The sequence below is a fragment of the Charadrius vociferus genome, unplaced genomic scaffold (assembly GCF_000708025.1).
Source record: "Charadrius vociferus isolate BGI_N301 unplaced genomic scaffold, ASM70802v2 scaffold413, whole genome shotgun sequence".
Classification (NCBI taxonomy): Eukaryota; Metazoa; Chordata; class Aves; order Charadriiformes; family Charadriidae; genus Charadrius; species Charadrius vociferus.
Window position 1 is genome coordinate 1,843,754 of NW_009647738.1, and position 20,446 is coordinate 1,864,199.

Below are 20,446 nucleotides of genomic sequence, written 5' to 3' on the forward strand. Positions count from 1 at the left end.
AGACCTGGGGGGAAGCTGCCTTCAGGCAAGTGGGAACCCGATACACTCAGAGGAACTGGAGCCAGCTGCTGCTTTTCTTTTAGCAATCTGCAAGTCTGTAAAATACTCATGCAGAGCCACCTGCGAAGGCAGATTAACCCCTTTATCTGTGAGTTGCTTCTCTTCCCCAGCTCATGCCGACGGGGGCTTTTTCTTCTGCAGGAGCTCTAGGGTGGCTGGCACACCACAGATTTTCTCCTTACCTTCAAGATACCTGTAGTTGTGCTCCTCCGTGCCTGTTGGTGGTTAATGATTAAATATAGCTGCTGAATTGTGACTGAATTTTGGGTGTTGACTAATGGGGTAAATGAAGACGTGCAGAACCTGCTTATGGCACCGTGCATGGGTCCTGCATCTGCAGATGATTCTCAGAGAAGCAATCAGCGGGTTGGGGGGGAATGGGTCCTCACCCCCAGTGACCTTGGAGGACAACGCTCTGCCTCATTCATGTCTAAAGATCCCTCTTCTAAAGTAAGCATGCTCCGGCACTGGGAGACCGGCTGCATTTATTACTAACCCCACCCATCCCTGCCTCTTGCAAGAATCTTGTGAGGCCGAGATTGTGTTTTTAGAAGCAGAATGACAGAGAGAAATTCCCTGGAGGCGAATGCAGAGTGTGTGCTGTGCACGCCAGTACAGACACACGGGGCTGGGAACTCCCAGGGAGAGATTAAGTGCGAGAGAAGAGCGCAGAGCAGCCAGAGCTGGAGGAGGGGGGTGGAGGAGGCGAGACGCTTTCTAAGCCTCAAACTGAGCCGTTCGGATTTTTTTTCTTTAAAAAAACAAAACAAAACAAAACCAAAACCCAAACCCTCAACCACCCTTGGTCTCGACAGTCTTACTGAAGTGCCTCTTGTGTTGCCGGATCATCTCACTGCTGGGTTTGAAGGACCCAGGCTAACATGATGTACCTCTGGGTGAGTAGAGAAGCGTGTGTGAGGGCTTGCACACTTTGCACATATAAGGAATGGAAAGCTGAAGGACTCTGCACTAACGTGAACGGCCTTCATCGTTGGGCTTAGCTCTCTGCAGCCTCTACACACAGTGGGCTGTAGCTTTCCCTTGTGAAAAGTAATATTTAGAGCAAATACTGTTAACTGAGTATAGAGCAGGCTTTTCCTGCGGTTATAAGTTCCTCTGGAGAGAACAGTTTTGGGCAGGTGCCTCGGAGACAAAATTTTTGGTATAATGCTGCTCACTGTCTGCCATCTGTGAGACCTGTGTGTACGTGTGTGTGTGTATATATATATATTTCATGCATAAGACTGTTCCCATGTGCCTCTGCCTGTAGTCACTGAAGGAGCGGGGAGCAAATACATAGTTTTGGAATTTGGGGCTTTGAGGGTAGAGGTAGAAGCTGTTTCAACAAAAGTTGGATGCAAGGTTGTTTTTCCAGAAGTTGCACTGTTACTTGAGTTTCTGGTGGAGTATGGAAAATAATGTCAGGAAAAACATGTGTAAAGTATTATATAGATCCAGCAAGCAAAGTAAAAGCATATATAAAAGCATATATATTTTCAGGCTTTGAGCAAAGACTGGAATTTCCTCTGGAGCAGTCAGCTGTTAGGCTGCTCAGTTAGTCATCTCTGTGGAGTTTTGTCTGCTCCTGGGCACGCTTGAGATCAGCAGTTTGCCCTTGGGTTCCTTACCTAGATACGCGAGGTGAAGAATAATCAGTTCCTAAGTTTTTGTTTGGTTTGGTGGTTTTTTTTTGTTTTGTTTTTTTTTTTTTTTTCCACAAAGCAACGTAACTCTGAAGGTGGGGGCTCTTCCTGCTGCTGCTTTTAGACTCCGGCTCCCCATCACTCCCAGGAACAAATACTGGTTTATTTTAGCAACAAAGCAAGCCTTGGAACCCGGGCTGAAGGATTTGACTTCCCTCCTTTGCACATAGACACACTATCTTTGTTGCAGGGTAACTTGATTCTACGCTGGGGTATGCACACTTGCCTGGTTTCGTCCAACAGGCCCTGCTGGCAGGCACGTCCACCTTCTCCGCCCTTCCACAGCTTGGCATGTGGAACCCCGAATCGGGGTGCTGGTTTTTAGCAAGAAAGGCTGGGCAGGACCTGTGGCTCAGCTAAGATTTGCGCTTGGTTTGGTGGGTGGGGTAAGAGGAGAAATAATTCAGCCATGCTGCTGCTGATTTTAGATAAGCAGTAAACAATGGAGATGTTCCTTACCCAGCTGAAACATGGAGGATGCCGGCGAGTGTGGGAGCTGAGGAGAGTTGCCTGGCTGTCTCGCCTCCTCTGGCTGGCGAGGGGTGCGGGAGCACTGTAGTATAAAGTGAAGTTGTCAGCCTGCGTGAAGACCGGCTTCGGCCCAAAAGGTGAAGTGCTGTCCCAGATTCTTAAGAGAGGGCTGAGTTTTGGGGTGTTTTCCAATGGATTGAGGACCAGTACCCTTCCGTGGGCTGCTCCTTCTGCCTGCACCCTAAACTTTGGGCAGCAGTGTTGCTGTGCTTGTGTTGCAGTTAAACTTCAGAGGAGTGGGGAAAATACGAGTTAAATGCTTGAATAGCTGAAGGGGTTTTAAGGGCATCATCCAGGCATTGTGCCATGATAATTAAAAATAAATTGTGAATTTGTGCTATCTGGGTATGATCTTTCCCCTCTCAGTACGGGTTACCCTATTACTTTCGGGGAATCTTCCCCTCTTTGGTCTTTTCAGGAACCTTTTCCTCCGTGCCCATTTGTGTTTCTCCTTTAAGCTCTTTTTATCCCGATGGGCTACATAACCTTTAGCAGTGAGAACAAGGAGCCCTGAGTGACAGATCTGGTTTGATGTAGGATTTGCCGTTCCTCGGCTGTACCAGTTTTTTCCTTCTCTGCTCGTTGGTTCTCCCCCGTTCCCTCCTTCTTCCCCGTGCTGTGTTTTTTCTGTTTTCTGCTTCTTGTCTGTCCTTGGAACGTCAGGACTTCAGTAGATGCATGGCGATTTGTACTGAGTCATTCCTTAATTCAATGCATGAAGCTACATTAATGCAATGTTAAATTTGAGGTTTTAAATATGCAAGTCCTGAAATCCAGAATTAAGGTTCCCACAGCAACCATAATGTTTCTCTCCCCCTTAGGGGTGCACGTTACAGAATTATCTTCCTTGAAGAGATTGTGCGATATTGAATGCTGTCACATTTGACAAATAATAAAATGAAAAGGAGAACGCGCCTTCCTCTGCAGCTGTAATATGGTGTGGATACTGAACCTGAAAGTACAGGCTACCTGCAACATCCCAGTCTCTGATTATAATGCTGTCTCTGAAATGAAGTGGTGGTGCAGCCTTAGTTCAGACTGACATTCGTGCTGGCTGAACTGTATTCCCTCGGGTGAAACTTGTTGCAGGATACTCTTAAATGAGGGCCTTGTAGACTGCAGGGGATTGTGGGCTGTGGAGAGTTGGAGAGTGGGAAACTTAAAATATCTGTCATGGTGACCTAATGCTTGGCATTGTGAGGGAAGTGAAGGCGGCAGACTAGCTGTGCCATTAAATATCAAGAGACACTATTTATCTTAACACTTTTATTGTGTAGGATGCAGTTGTATAAAGTCTTTCTGAGGCAGAGACAGTGTGGTAGTCTTTCTGATGTTGCAAACCATTCAAGTGCATACATCTGATCGTCAGTGTTGAAACTTAAGGTGGGTACTTTGCCTTATACGTGTAGGAGGTGCATATGGGAGTTCTGGTTTTGCAGATGAGTATTTTGTTCTTAAGGGACCTTCTGAATCTTCCTTTGTCTCTTCTCTCACTCATCCCTGTTTGCCTGCAGCTGTCTAGGCTCTTGAATTGCTCAAGAGGGCTCCCAGGCATCCATTCTCTGGATGGGACATGGGGTAATTTGGGCTATGAAGGTGAGAGGGTCTTCGCTTGGAGGGAGGTGTGTACCAACAACAGGGGGACGGGCATTCTGCTGGCAACAGCCAGGAGCAGAGTGGTTTGAGTGTGGGAAAAGTGCTCAACCTTTTTCTGGATAAGAAAGCCCTATTTTTTTTCATTTATGAGCAGATGAATCTGTGTGTACCGTGAGTCATAAGATATAATCTAGAGTCATTTCATTCCAAGTATTTTCTAAAGAGCATGATGTGTTCTGAGAGTTGCATGTATGAATGTTGCCTTGTTGGAGGTCTGTTGTTACAAGAAAGGTTGAAAGGAAGGGGCAGCAACCCTAGCAAGCAATTTATCAACCATCCTTCTCCTGTGCTCAAAGACAGCTGAAACTATCAAAGGCAGAAGGGACCAAGGTAGGGGAGGTCCATGCTGTTGCTAGGCTTCTGGTAGGAAAGCACTGGATTCATCGCTCTGATCTCAGATTATAGCGAGTATAGATAATTTCCTCATTTCTCACAGCCATGTACAGAGTACATGCTGAGTGTTTGTGAGAGGCTGGCTGCCTATTGCAACTAGAAATGATTTCTTTCTCTAGAGCCCTGTGAAAGTGAAGATCTTACCTAGACCTACTAATTACCTACAATATAAGCAAGAATAGTGCTAGTAAGCTTGCCAAGCTCATTTTGAAGTATTTTTTGTTGGTTTTCTTCCTGACCTGCCTTTTACTTGCCTTTTTGTCACTTAAAAGCCTCTCTTTGCATTCACTGGAATAATTTTTCCCTCTAGGCTCTGAGCTCATCAGCTTTCCCACCAAGGGATTGCAAACCCAACTCTGCTGCCAAACTTGGGTCTTAGCAACGTGCTCTTCCTCACGCCATGTCTTTCTGTTATTTGTTTGGTTTTTTTTCATGAGAGGTAGCTACTGCTGGTGAAAAGTATGGTCATTACAGCATGGCTTTCAAAGCATGCGATTGATAGCAGCCGAGCAAGTGGCTATCCAGGGAAAACGGCCTCCCTGCTCTGTTCTGGTGCCAAGCCTGGGGCAGCTATTGCTGGGGAAGTCTGGCTGTGCCTATAGGCCTTTGGCTGGAACCTGTTTGGTGGGAATGGCAAATCAACATGTCAGCCATCAACTGAAGCTCTGATGGGGTGGAGAGTGTGCAGTTGCTGTGTGCGAAAGGTACGCACGCGGTGTGGTCAATGTTAAGAGAGGTTAAGAAGTGGTAGCCTCTGGGAGACTGTGGCTGTGAGGGTGCCATAAGGTTTTCCTGAATGCACGTTAGAGGTCAGGTCTGGGTGAATTTCTGTGAATATGGTAAATGGCACTTTGTCTTAATATAAACACCAATTTTGGATTCTTGCTCTGGAGCAGGAAAGCCCTGGAAAAATCATAAAATGGATCTCATGCAAAGATCCCCGAGCTAGTAGCTTGTAAGCTGATTCCCCAGCCTGCAAGTCCCTGCGGTGCCATACTGTGGCATGCATATGTAGCAGCTTGAATCCAGAAGTAATATAGTTATGTTTGTCCAGTGCTGCAACTGAGATAATGAGTTCTGCTGCTCGGTAAAGTCTATTAGCTTTGGTGCAGCACCTCGTGAACATGGTTATACTGCTTCCACACCCGAGCTGCTCTGTGTACAGCTGGTTTGGGGATGTCTGCATTGCGTTCCCCTGGGGGTTAGTGACAAAGCAACTTGCATCTATTTGCATCTAGGGTTTTTTACTGGCTTTGGAGATTTGGGAAACAGAAAGAAGAGTTAATGAAAGAGATTATATAATGTGACTGCCTCTGTTATTAGAGAACTAAAATTGATAATCCAGGTGATCTTTTCCAGTTCTGTGTTCCTGCAAGCCTGTAATCCTGGAAGATGCCAAGGTCACTACTGAGACAAGAAAGCCCAGTGCAGTTCAAAAAGAGAAGGCATTTCAGATTATGGTACTGGCTTCAGAGAAGGGAGATTTGGGATCAGGATGATCTATTCTGTATGCTACATTTGATTAATATAAAAACAGGTAAAATCAGTGCCCAGAACATTGCCATCACGTTCAGGAATTTCCTTCCCTGATGAATCTAAACAAAAGAATTAGAGGGATGTAGGCTGGCTGAGTTGGTGTGAATTTCTCCAGCGGCTCTTCTGCCTGTCTGCTCTATTCCCACCTGTCCAAACAGCGATGAGCACAGGGGACTCTGTTTGCTGTAAGCCTGTCCAAGTCTTGGGAGACTGACAGGGACCGGGTCCTGTTTAAGTTAGTTTTTCACCAAACAGTCTGTTTATCTTGGAAGGAAGAGAATAAATTGTAAGAGAATAAGAAGAGAATAAACCTCAGCCTTCCTGGTTTCCAGCTGAAAGCTTGAGGAAGAGCGCAGATAATAGCGATTTGAGACTGAACATCTGTGTTTCCTGCACTTCCCGTGGTGCTTATTTGCAAATCTTAATTCCAGCAGCACCAGAACTTTACCCTTGTCCTAACCCCCAAAGGTATGGCAATGGTATAGGAAAGGTCTTTGAGTGGAGCTGAATTTGGATGGCTTGTTTTGCCACAGCTCTAAGCAGTCACTAGGGTATCAGCTGCATACGTGTGCATGTTCAACCAAAAGTATGATTGGATGGCTTGCGCAGTTAGCTGGAAGAGATCCCTTTGTCCTTCAGCAAGAGATACTGGGTACAGCAGGAGTTTGAGTCAGGTTGTGCGGTCAGACAAAATGTTTTCTTTAGGGAGTTCATAGAATGGTTTGGGTTGGAAGCTACCTTAAAGATCATGTAGTTCCAACCCCCCTGCCATGGTCAGGGACACCTCCCACTAGACCAGGTTGCTCAAAGCCCCATCCAACCTGGCCTGGAACACTTCTGGGGATGGGGCCTCCACAACTTCTTTGGGCAACCTGTTGCAGTATCTCACCACCCTTGTAGTGAAGAATTTCTTCCTGATATCTAATCTAAATCTACCCTCTTTCAGTTTAAAGCCATTACACCGTGTCCTATCATTACTGTTGTCCTATCACCATCAGTTGTCATTTTGGAGGAGGATCTGCGATCTGTATCTGCAGTACTGCGGCTCTGGATGGTACTCCGTACCAAGGGTGGTATGACGCATTCTGCGGCTGTGCATTGGAGAGGCAGGCTGTGCTGATGGACCAGTGCAGATAGTTCCATGCTGGAAGTGAAAACGGGCTTGCAGAAAATTAAGAAATCAATCGAGGATGTGCTTTGTGCCCTCCGGTGCTGAATTATTTTGTTGAAAGTGTTAAAGGTTCCTCAAAGCTGTGAAGAAGCTTAAACAAGTAATTAAGTTTCTCTCGTCTGTCCCTTAAATTTAGGTTTCATTGTTCTCAGAGTCCTACGTCTTATGACTAATATACTGCCTGCACAATGCTCTGGCTGATTTTTTACCAGATGGTTCTTGGGTCTCTAGCTGAATCCAGGGCAAAGGCAGATAGTTTTTCTCCTGCCACAAATGAAACACGCTGTCCCCCACACAATGCTCTAATTGAATCTTGGACATTAAGACAACGATGAAGTGAAAATATTTTGACCAGATGACAATTTTTTTTAGATATTCTTAGGGATTATTATTCATCGTGCTTTAAGGAGCTGGCATAGGATGATACTGGAACACTCCTCTGTACTTTTTCTATCATTTATAAATCATCTGATGTTGAAACAAAGTTTAAATGCAGGAAAGTGCTGAAATTCAAATGCGTATACGTGGCTAGAAAACAGAAAATGTGCAGCGTGATCTGCCCGTTGCTACTTTTTAACTATTTGTTTCTGTTGTAATGGCCTCCTTTTTGATCCCACCCTCAATCACTACAGTGCTTGCATCCATGATGTATGTTTTGGATGGAGAACCCTTCTGAGTAAAGACGAAGCATCTCTCAGGGAGGTAGTAAAGCCTATTTGGCAGCATAAGTGGGGTACGTAGCTCCACCAGGACCATCTCGGTAACGTTGCAGGGCAACTTTGCTGACAGGCCTGTTGGATCCAGCACTAGTTTCAGCTATTTCCCCCAGCCCTGATTTATTACACTGAGATTTTGGCTGCTGCTTTAGTGAGGAGGAGGAGTGAACGCAGACTAGTCTTTTTGGTCCAACCCACTGAAAAGGAGAAGCACTTTCAGCATAGGTCAGGCTATTGGTTGTGGCATCTTTTAAGAAATGGGCAGTACCTGCATTTTAAAATGTTAGCGTTGGGGAAATTTTTTTTCCTGCAGCAAAAATTTTGCTAGAGTGTGTATAGTGTATGTGTAACTGCTATTTTTAAGCATCTTTAGGACTCAAAAGTGCTGTAGAAACACGAGATGCTTTAATGCTTTTTCCTTGCATGGGGAGTGTTGCTCTCCAATGCAGCTGTTTAGCTGTTGCGAACAGGTGTGCAATAAACACCCCTTCCCGCTTCAGCCGAGCAGGGTGGTGATGGATACCCTCTCATTTAAACATGCATGTTTTTCTCTCCTACAAGAATAAAAACTGTAAAAATAGTATACATATCTAGAAAGAACCGAGTGCCTTGTCCTGTTTCCCTGTTTCCCTCCCCCCTGCTACCAACTCAAATTACTGGCAAGCATTGGAAACTTTGGGGCAGGGGAATAGAGGTGCAGCTGGCCTGCATGTGTTGCACCAGCTGTAATGCAAATGATACATGCTGAAAGAGGCTTTTCTCACTTTTGTAATTCTTGGATATTGTTGTGCAATGGGGACATGCGACAATTTGTCTTAAATGTGTTTACTGATATGTTCCACAGAGTATGCTGCGTCCTTTGTTCCTCACCGGCAAGAGACAATATCAAAATCCAATTGCTTGTCGGCAGCATGTTTGAATGCAGCTGGGACTGTCCTCCTCGCTTTCCTATCCATCAGTCCTGGGGTGATCCCATCACACTTGATACCAGTTAATTTAGAGCTGGCCGGAACATGTACTTTGATAAATCCTCAACTTTCTTGGCTGTTTGGACCATTTGTTATAAACCACATTTTTTTCGTCCTTTGTTTCTGATAGCAGCGGTGTCTATTGCTCTTCTGCCATGAGAGGGCTGAAGGGGTAAGTACCTGGCCGACCTGCATACCGGTTGTCTGTAGGTACCAGTCAACTTTTCCGCCGTTTATCCAAAGCACGGGCACTGGGGAAATTCAGTTGTGTAAAAACAAAAGCTGATGTTGATTTAATCCCATTACATTGCGTTGATCTCTCAACCACTGGACTCTTAGTAGGATTCCAGCTTTAATCCTGTAAGGATCAATCTGGCCCGTTGCTTTTCTGTCCTGATCCTAAATCCCCCTTTAATCTTGTTAATTATACCAGGCCTTTTTTGGTTTTGTTTTTTTCCCTTGTGGACCAGCAAAACTGCATTAAACCTTAATGTTGCTGCCGTCTCTGACCTGGTGTTTTTACCCTTTGTTCATCCTGTTGAGGAGCAAAGTGCTCCTGAAGGCTGGTTTTAACATTACAGCAGTGCCACATCAGCCTTTGGTGGTCTGGTGTCTGCTGCATCAGACTCCTGTGGAGTTCGCTAGTCATGCTGTTGTGCCGAATCCCTCCTGGTTCTGTTCAGGATTCCCCCCGCCCCCCCCCCAATCTGTTGTTTGATATTGTGCTGTCTGAAGGGGGTGGGTAATCATGGAACATAAGAGCCACTTTAAAATAAGAAAAATTTGAAAGAAAAAAGGTTTTTCAGAGCAGAATCCCATTGACTGGCATTGAGGGCTTTGGGGGAGAAGACAATTTCAGGGAATATGGAGTACTCCTAGGGTGATGAGGCAAAGACTCTGGAAAGGAGGGGGGTCCCAGGAGAAGGCTTGGACAGTCCCATGGTCCACAGATGCATACTGAAGGTCACTGAGAAATTCAGCTGCTTAAATCAGCCCTTTTATGTTTATGTGTGTTCGGTGGCTTAAGGAGAGGAATAATGCACATTCAGACTTGAGGCTCTTTATCTTCACATTGCACTGTCTGCAGGCCTCCAAACCCAGCGCTGCCTTTTCTGTGTAATGCACAAGGCCAATTTCTCACTGTGACAATCTGCTCCTGGCACTTGCAATAATAGAAACTAGCTGTGCTTAATGTATTCATCTCTGGTATTTCCTATACTGTAAAGAAGAAAACCAACCCAAAATTGCACCTACATTTGCTGTAACTCGATCAAGAGCTGACAGATCATTTCTGGAACATGTCTGTGCTGGGATCCTGACCGCTCTGCCAAATTTTATGCCTTTATCTTGCAGTGCTTCTCCTTCCCTCTTCCCTGTCCATGTCGCTCTGCCTCACCTAGCAGAGGCTTCTGCTTTTCCAGCCTTTCAGCCAGATCCCAACTTCCTACCATCTTGCCAGAGCACTGCGGGTCTGATTTCCATCCTCGCCAGAATGCAGGCTCTAGGGATGGGTCTGCTGTAGAAGTAGCCAAGCTGATTCCCTTTTTAACCAGACAGAGGGGAAACCGGTTTTGGATCACAGAGGATGAGCTCTCTTGATGGGTTTATTCTAATTAAAGCAGCCCTGGTGCTTAGTTTTTCGAAAACACTGAGAGCCACAACAAGAGGTGGCAACTGCTTTTAAGTGAACACGGGCATTTTCCCAGCAGTTCTAGGGTTAAGGAAATTGCAGAAGGGTGACATGGTGACTGTGTTCCCTATTTTTGTGTGTTGCCAGTAGCGAGGAGAGGGAAACTTTGATTTCTAATCCGCTTTGGAGGAGGCTCCGTATCAGGGCTGCACAGAAACATCCAGTCAAGCAGCTCCTTTATCATAAAGGGGATTTTAATTAAAACTGTTCTCGCATCATGAGCGGAATGAGCGTCAGTGCCAGCCAGCCCTGTACTGGGCATTTATCTCCTTCAAACCACATTACCAGTAATTGCTGCATTAAATCAAAGTCGAGGGAGATTACAGGTCTGAATTGGGCAGGCGGCCGGTGCCAGCGTGGGGAGCTCCGTGCTGCCGAGCTGCTGATATGGGAACCCCCTCTGCCCCCCAGCTGGGGGTGAAGAGTCGGAGGGCTGCTGGATCCCAGGAAGCCCTTCTCATTACAAGGCGGGAATTTTTGTCCTAACCTAGGAGGAGTGGCAGGCTGTATGCTTGGAGCATTTTAAGCTGCCAGTGTTTTTCTATTAACTTCTTTTTAAAACATACGAACCCAATAACAAAACAAACCCTGTGGCATTGCTATCCCACTCCTGTCTCCTGTTTGGATTCACCACAAGCATTCACTTTTGTTCATTTTCTACTTCCTATTCCAGCCCTGAAACTCCAGAATAAATTGCCTCTTCTCTTGATATGTCCCTTTCTACCCTCCTTGCTGCAGCTTCGCTATGGAGCGGCTAACTTGGTCCCTCTCTGCCCTGACATGGGAGAACTTCTCCCCTTCTTCACCTCTCTCCCCACTGAGGAATTGTATCTTCCTTGACCTGTGGTTCCTTTGCCAGCTATGGCTCATTAGTTCATTTAATTATTTTTCTAAGTTTTTAAGCATTCTGTTGTCTCTAGCTCTAGAACAGCTGTTTCCCTTCTTCTTGTCCCTATACTGTGACCTTGGTGGCTCCAAAATACATCTGATCATCCTAGCATGGCTCTTGCTTCCACTCTCCAGACCTCTGGCAGGGTGAGGATGAGGAATGGCCATGCCCACGTGAGGTTTTAGGCATGTGGACTGGCCGCAGTAATTAAATCTCTGTGGGCAATCAGTGAACTATCAAAATGTGACAGCTGGATTTCTAGGGGCTGTTATTAGATCTGGCCCATATTTGTAAAGCAGGTAAGCCAGGAACAGAATGTGCAGAAAGTGTGGGTTGGTTTTTTTTGCCTTTTTTTTTTTTTAACATGGCCATCATTTTCTTTGTTTTCACCTTGATGGTGGTTATATATTTTCCTGTTCTATTGCAGACAATCTGGGGCGGTTGGGTGGCAGTGACGGTTTTTCTTCATTTTGCCCAGAGATGCCTTTGGCAATCTGCCATTCTGAAGTTTGCCTCCTGCAGGGTTTGCGCATCTACCACATTCCTCTGCTGCAGAAAAGGGTCTCATTCCCAACACTGTGCTGAGGACCTGGTAACGTAGGTGAAAGAAGATGCTGCAGCTTGACCTGCCTGCTAAAGCAGTTCAGTCGCAGACCGTTGAGCTGTATTAGGCTTTCAAGATTCACACAAATTTCTCAGAAGCTATCTAATTCAAGAGCAGTTGCAGGAGGTGTGCCTGCTGTGCCCTTTCAGAGCTTGAAGTTGCAGCTTTTGCTTCATTACAATATGAGCTTGAGATGCAGCTTAAGTATTGCCCTACTTTAACTCTGGCCTACGCATGAATCTCTGGCCTGAGATAAGTGGTTCTTTTAAATTCATGCTAAGAGACCCATAAAGCCAGAGAGGCTGAAGTTCGAGTGCTGCTGATATCCAAGCCGATAATGCAGAGGGGTTGCAGTTAATTTTTGCGTTGGTAGTCCTGTTACCATGAAGTGAGAGCAGCCCCACTGCAGAGTAACTGAAGAGATGTGCAGAGAACATAAGCCAAGTCTTTGGTGGAGATTTCTTGATAGTGACAGAAAACAGAGATAAGGGTTTTCATGTGAGCCAGGAAACCACCTTTATGGGTTCCCGGTTTTGGCACAGAGGATGCAGATAGTGGCAAATTGGGGTGAATGAACATGTGTGAAATTTTTTTGTAGAGGTCACAGAAAGCTGCTGAAAAGAGCAGGTATCTTGATTGCAGATGGTGCAACCAGAGAAAGCCCTTGGTGGTTGTTGTCCAGGGATTTCAGCTGCTGTGGCTTGTTTTAGAACTTGCTGGGAGTTGAAGCTAGCTTACAGGAAATGACTTTGGACTAAGCCATGTCAGGCTTTATTCTGTCCTCTTGGCTCTTGGGGAGAAGTGTGACTAGCAGTTAGCTTACGTGCCTATAGCAGGCCTCTGTGCCCACATCTTGGGACTCTGTGTGAGAAGATTTCCAGAATTTTGATCATTCCCAGAAATAGATAGGTTTCAAAGAAACCTGACCAAACAAAATCTAGGTGTTTGCTGCCTTTTACTATTTTGTCTTAGTCTGAGGCAGCAAGTGATGTGAAGACTACTTCTTGCTTAAGAGCTGGTGTGGCCTTATCATACCTCTTCTGTTCTCCACCACAGCCTTCTACTTCTCCACTAAAACCACCAGAGCAGGGACACAGCAGTAATTAGCACTTCTGCCCCAACAGGGGTAGTCCCTGGGGTCACTCCCCACATTAAAGCATGCCTTGCTGCTGTCACCATTCATTTAGTGTGTCTGACTTTCCTCTTTCAGGGTAAACTGCATCGTTCTTGCCAAACCTCGGCTTTGCATGCTATTTCTGGATCCTTTCTGTGCACTCAGCAAATGCACCAAACTCTTAACTGCAGTACTTCTGGTATCTTGCGCTTGAATCTCTTTGGAGCTGCCTGAGTTTGGGATTATTTTTTTTTTCTTTAAATGGGAATGGGGAAAAAGCAGGATTCATCATCTGAAGCTTAGCAGGCAAGCAAGATTTTGAACTGAGGCCTACAGAAATTAATGGACAGATGTAATTCTGAATCATGAGACTGTCTTTACAGATTTTTGCTGAAGGTGTCATATTCTGTATACTGCCACGCTGGAACTGTTTCCAAATGATTTCCTGAGATTTATTTGGTGACCTGCTGTTGCGGCAGCTAAAGGTCCTGCCTGCATGATGTTCTCCAATTCCTCAGTTCCTGCCAGTAATGTGGTGTCAGACCCAGCTATCTCACGTAGGCTGTGCTGCCTGTTTATTTCTTTTACGTCCATTCAATTAAGAGTTCGGTTTAATAATTTTGACGTGTTTTGTCTCTTGCTTGCACAGTTACAGTGTGTGGGCAGCTGCTCTGCTATTCTGGTTGAACCAAGTTGGGCAGGGAATGCTTTTGCTTCCATGTCAAAAGAACAAAATGCTGCTCGAGAAAACCTTTCCCCTAAATTCTGTTTTTGTTTGTGTAGCTGGGAAGCCATACCACTCTAAGGTAGGGATAAATTTAAGTCCATAGTAGCATAATTTATTGTGTGGACACTCTTTAACTTGGAACAAGTACCTTTTTCTATTTTAGTTCGTCACGTGGAAGCAATTTGATAAGCCGAGTGGTGAGGTGGGGAGGAAAATCCATACCAAAACTGTCTCCGTTAGGGAGTGAGCGCTCAGCTAGATGAGTAAGACGGCCGCATACTGCAATGCTGTGCGATAGTTGATCATGTGCTCCCTTTACCCCAGGCAAAGGCGAGGTAAAACGTGTTAGTTCAAACCCTCAGCAAAAATAGTTTATCCCGCGAGTGTTCGCAAGGGACTGGGAATGTGCGTGGCGTCACCGATGGCCTCACGGCTGCCACGCAGCGACTTGCTGCCGGGACTGAGATAACGGTGTAACTATACTTACACTACGGGGGAAATCGCCTGTGCGCTCCAGCCCTAGTTTGTGATTCATTCAATTAAAAATACTTGGTGAGAGTATCTCTCATACTACCATCTGGTGACTTTTAATAATATTTATTCTTAGGAAGATAGTTCTTTAAGGAATTAACCTTAATTTTTGTAGGCTTAGCATTGATCTGGAGAAATGCTCAAGCTTAAGCTGCTGTATTTCATAGAATAGTCAAGTCTTTCTCTTTTGCATCTCCCTGTTAACTGTCTAGGTATAAAAGTCATCCCCTTAAGGATTGGCTAATTGTACTGCTGCCACTTGTTAAATGAAAAATCAAGTGGGAGTATGAGAGACAAAACAGGCAAAGCTTTTCTCTGTTTGAGTTTCTGGAGCTAGCCAATAGATCTAGCAGCCTCTACAGTGAAGGAAAACTCCCTCTGCTCTATTCTTTTTGTCTGTGTCCTGTTTCTCCACTGCCCCCAAAGGAATATAGAAAGGCAGCATGGCTGTCATGTAATGTCTAAACTACCAAGAGAAAACTTCTCTTCTTTGATGTTGAAATTCTGCATCTGGACACCTTTTTGTTTTTCATGTAACAGGCAAAAAGCATTTTGGTGGACATGTAGCATTATTACCAAGATCAGTGCATATACAAGTAGTCCCAAAAGAAAGCTGTGCTACGATCACCTTCTTTGCCAAATGGCTTAGCCCAAAAGTACACTTATTTTCTTCCTGAAGCAGTGCCAAGCACTTAAGACTTCTTCTTGAAAGGAGGTCCAGGCCCAGAACATGGATTTTTTTTTTATTTCTGGAAAATCGTTGTATACTTTCTTTTCCACCTTTATACTGTCCCTCTTGCAGTAACTGAGGCGGTGGAGCCCGTCTCGTTTTAGAAGCTCCTTTTAGACTTGTCGTGTGTTATACTCAGGTGTGCTGGAGTTTTCTCAAGATAGCATAATTAAACCCTGTTTTTTAATGCGTGTAAAGCAATGGGTTGGGGTAGAAATGAAAGTTGAAGTCAAGTTCTCACATAGAAGTCATGTCTTCTATGTGCTGCTGGTATATCCAGACTGCTGCCAGATCTATTTTGCAACTTGCTAACTCACAAAAATATATTAGTGATTGTTCTGTTAAAGCTGCCTTCCTGGGAGGCAGCTCGTTAGCTAGCATCGTGCATAAAATCTTGGTTCTGGGAGCACAGCCTTTTGACAGAGGGTTTTTCAAGCTTCAGATGAGTGTTCATTGCTACCTTGTATTTTTCCTTTGTAATAATTTTAGAGACAGACTTTGGGCAATCTGAGTTTTGCCTGAATTGACTCTGGGTCCTTGTCCGGCAGCTAAAGTTGTGTGGGCAGGATCTTTACTTCCAACTTCAGGAAGACTGCCTACGCAGATCTAACTTCAGGATCAAAGTCTTCCCTCTCCTGCTGTTTCGCCAAGAGTCTTTGTCTCTCTTGACAGCCATGACTGTGTAGATTGGGTACTTGGAGAAATTGGGTTTTGCTTGAGAAAGATCCAGGCTTGTGATTTCACGAGTCTTGTTTTGGTCTGTAGATTTCTGGAGTTTACTAATTCTACCGTTCTACTGGATGGCTGTAAGAAAGCTCAACAAAACAAAATAAAGCCAGTTGTCCAGCAAAAAAAGGTCTTGCAATATGTTGCTTTAGCAGACCAATGTGGTATCATTGCTCTGCCTCCGTTGTCCGTGTCCTTCCCTAAAGCAGAGTTTGTTGAGGTTTTGAAAATAAGTGGTACTTGAGAAATAATTATTTTTAATTCTGACCTGTCCTTTTATGCTGTGTATTTGTAATTGTGTTTTAGAACTGTGCCAGTTTGCCAGTCTAGACAAACCATTAATATTTAATAGCGACACGTAGATGATGCAGTGAAGAGCTGAGGGCGGTAACAGGATGCAGGTATCTCACGTCCACAGTTTAGAGCGTGCATGGTGTCTAGCTATTAAGCCACTTTAGATCAGTTGCAGGCCTAGGGAGCTAGGTTGGGGAGTGTTTAGAGTGGTAGAGGCAGATGCAAACAAAGTCCACCACTTCTAAGTAAACTGCAAATGGAGAATGTGTCACAGAAGAAGATTGAAAAAGGAGATCTCCAGCACTTTGAGGGAAAAGGACATGACCAGGAACTATTTCAGAGCTTTCATTTTATTAAATACTGTCTTTGGTATTTTTCTCTCTTAAATTTTCTTGAAATCATGAATTTCGTCCATAAAAACTGGGGTGTATAATTACTGAGGTTCCATTGTCTGCATGAGGTATTTCCTTGGCAGAAGCAGTGAGTGTGTGATAGGACTGCCTTCTCTGTTACATGTAGCCTGGTATTTGTCCATAAAAACTGGGGTGTGTAATTACTGAGGTTCCATTGTCTGCCTGAGGTATTTCCTTGGCAAGAAGCAGTGAGTGTGTGATAGGACTACCTTCTCTGTTACATGTAGCCTGGTATTTGCTGCTTTCTCTAGCTTTGGACTTCTTAGGCTTTTTGCCAGAGGGATTTTTAGTTTCCTTGGATTCCAAGTGTGTTTTTGGTAATTTCATTTGTGCTAATGTGTTTTAAGAATATTAATCCTAATGAACACGAGGAATCAGTAGCACTAACTAATTAGACTGGGTTCAAGCAAGCAGTGGCTCCTATGGCTTTACCAACTCATTCAAATTCTTTCCTGTGATGTCCTTATTATGCTCATCCAACAAGCTCTCGTTTGCTTCTGCTGCTACTCCACATCCCCCAGAACTGCTGGTTCCATTTCTGCTTAATGCATCTCATTCCTGATCTTCAGCATTTGCATGCTTAATGTGTTTCATTAGCAAAAAATGCACTGGCTTGGTGCTGAGTTATTCGCTCTCCTGCATGGCTGATCCACCACCAGATCTTCTTGCTCCTTGAGATTAGGACATCTGTGTAAAACTGCCAGGTTTCTGAAATGTGAGGAAAAACAATTTATCCAGTCACCTATTTGTCATCATCTTTGCTTCTGCTTGCCATTTTGGAATATTGTGCTTTCCTGTGAATGCTCTGCCTACATTTATGTCCTCCCCACTTGAATCTCTAATGATTTCAGGGTCAAAATAACAACTAGACCATACGTAATTTTTCTAGTCATTGGTTCTATTAAAAATGGGAAGAAACAAAATCATGCGGCTTTTGGAAAAATGTTACACCTATTCAAACCACGCAAGGAATACGGCCCAGAAAATGTAGCCCTATAGAGGAGTGATGACTTTCCAGTATAAATTCTCACCTGGAGTCAGCGAAAGCCACCTTCATTATCAGGACATGAGACTTGGTTTGGTGCAATATGAGAATCTCTTGCAGCTCTAAAGATGTAATCTTGGTACCGTGTGCTGTTTGTCTAACACCGGTACGAGCTGGCTGAGCCGTTTGATCTGTTTAGCTGCTATGGAAATCAGTACATACCCAGCCAGAAAATGCATCCTTGCTTGCTGGCATGTTTCCTACATTTACATCAGTCTTTAAAAAGCAGAGACATATTGTAAGCTGCTCATCGGATCCCTGATGACCCAGTTTAGCAGATGTAGTGATTGGCTAATTGTTAAAGATGCCATTTTTGGTGGGGGAGAGGAAGAGCATCAGCCAGGCTTCTAGCGATGAAGAGTTAGAATCAGCAGAGGTAAGAGCTCTTTAGTGAGAGTAACTAGCTAAGGCTTGGATTATTTGTCTGGAGAACAGAGAATTATGCTAAAGATTTTATAAATTTAGTTTATAAAATGAAACTGTTGGTGTAATTTCCTTAGTAAAGATCAATGTGGTATAATGACTGTACAACATGGAAATACCTCAGACTCCATGCTGTATTGCTGTGTCCCCACAGTACCACAGTTTATAGCAATTTAAAAAAAAAAGAATGTGCATGGAAAATGTCTGGAACTACCACGGCTGCACTTCAAGCATAGGGGAGACTATGGCTAGCTTGTGTTCTTATAGCTGTGCTTGTAGTTGTGACTTAGCATGCTTGCTGTAAGCAGTCTGAAGAAAGCAGGCAAAACAAAGCCCAGGGTTGTTGTCTTGCATTTTCCAAAAATGCTGCTCAGTCTGCAGACATCAAAGAGGGCAGTGCAAGTGAAGCAAAATCCTGGGTTTTGAGAATGTTGGGAAAAACTCATGTAATCTCCATGCCTTGCTTGGTACACATAAAGAAGAAAATTAGGTAAATGCTGCTACAGTAGCATGTAAAACAGTATTTCTAGGCACAGTGATGGGTAAGTAGGAGATGGAAAACAATAAAATTTAATGTTATAAAAAGAATAATAAAATTCAGCAGTAACTAGATGGATGATACTTAGTTGAGGGAGCTGGGAGCTGTGTGATCGGTAAATGCACAAACATATCAGGTTTGGTTTTTTTTTCAGGCTCCTGGCATTAGAAATAACAAGTAGAGGAACTAGAGCTACTGGTGCAGAACATGAAACTGGATATTATAGGGATAATATCAATCTGCAAGAATAGTAATCATGGCTTTAACATGCATTCAAGATTATGTGTGGTTCAGATAGGGTAGATGTAAAAGGTGATAGGCTGTATTGTATGCAGTAGACTGTAAAGAAGAAAGAAGAGTAATACTGATAACGCAGGATCTGTTTCTGGTCAAAATTGCTGTGGGGAAGAATGGTAAAAGAGGTCCCAGAGGGAGTACTGTGAGTCTGCTGTAATCCCTCGTAGGATTGGATTTGGATACAAACTTGAGGCTCTGAAATGGTATTATTCCCAGTACCATTAGTGAGATAAATATTGGTATGAGAAACTTTAATTTCTCAGATATAGCTTGGAGAACAAATGCTGCTAATAATAATAATAGGGTCAAAAGATTTTGTCACAGTAGCATCATCACTTGTTGTTGAGACAATGAGTGAATTATTGGTGCTATGACTATTACAGGAAAACAAGCTGTTTAGAGGCCTCCATGTCCCCCTTTGGATAGGATGATCATGATACAAGCTTTGATACGTGAAGCAAAGTATTTAATGAAGTCAGTGAACTGGATTGAAAACTCAGGCCTGACTGTAGAAGTGTGTAGTTTGGGTTTTTCTATTGGTGGGGTTTTTTGTTGTTGTTGTTTGTTTGTTTGTTAGAAGTACTTTGGATACAAATTCTTGACAATATTAAGGGGGAAAAACTTGTAAGAAGAAACTTCAGCTAAACTGGAGGCATAATCATCTTATAAAGGCTGTTAGGTGCAAAAAGAGAGTGTACGAAAGCGAATTTATCAGCAGAGACTGCTGTGCCTTTAAAGTCTGTAGGGATAAAATGAGAACTGCCAAAAATCAGACTGAGTTAAACCTTGCAAATGTTGCTAAGGAAATGGGTGGCAGTTTCTCAAAATACAGTTAGAGAGAAGGGAAGATGTGGTGCTGCTTAGTGTTGGGTATTAGGGTAGTTAATGAGGATACTCTTGTTGCGATCACAGAATTGAACAAATCTTTTTTGCTGTTGTTGAAGGTAGAGTTGATCGTGGGACAAGGGCAGGGTGGGTAACGAGCATGAACCTACCATAAAAGCAACCACGTTGGACATTTCGAAGACCTTAGAGCGTGCAGGCTGGGCTGGGGAACAGGGTTGCCTGGGGAAGGGTGATACCTATTCGTGCAAGTGAAAGAACCGGTTCATGAAGTTGCAGATCTGATACAAGTTTTAATCTATCAAATCAGGAGTGCTATCATATATCTGGAGAACAGGAAGTGTAATAGCCCTATTGGTGGGGGGGGATAATCTGAGTAAATACAGACCTGTTGGTCCAACCTCAGCTTTATGCTGACGCAAAAGTATTAATTAAAGGCTTGGACACAAATGAAAAATGTGATAAAAGGCAACACAAATCCATCAAAATAGGGTTGTGCCATATCAACCTATCTGCTTTTAAAATAACCAATTTTCTTAACTTGATAATATGCATTTTTTTTTTAATGGGATGACTTGTCTTACCGCAGATGGGTCCTACAATGTCTGATGTGGTGCTACAAGGGAAAGTACTAATGAGGCTAGAGAAGATGCAGTTTAGTGCTGGAATTGTGAAGTGATTAGGAGCCAACAATGTTGTTCTGGGTAACGTCTTTTTTTAAAAAAAAAAAGATGGTCATAGGCTAGATCAGGTGCAAGAAAGGGCTTCTGGAGATTGGGGAACAGCAAGCCTGTCATGTGACAAAAGACTGGAACAGCTGCTTGTTTAGATGGGTAGAGAGGGGAGAA

The 20,446-nt window shown here is 44.0% G+C and overlaps 1 protein-coding gene across 1 annotated transcript in view; it reads left to right on the forward strand.

The window, feature by feature from the left end:
* The first annotated feature begins 711 nt into the window (after window positions 1-711).
* The window catches only part of RBFOX2 (RNA binding protein, fox-1 homolog (C. elegans) 2), a 110,073-nt gene continuing 90,338 nt past the window's right edge, over window positions 712-20,446 (forward strand). Inside the window, exon 1 of the mRNA XM_009881871.1 lies at window positions 712-956. Coding sequence (XP_009880173.1) covers window positions 942-956 — 15 coding nt within the window. The 5' untranslated portion in view covers window positions 712-941. The remainder of the gene's footprint in view (window positions 957-20,446) is intronic.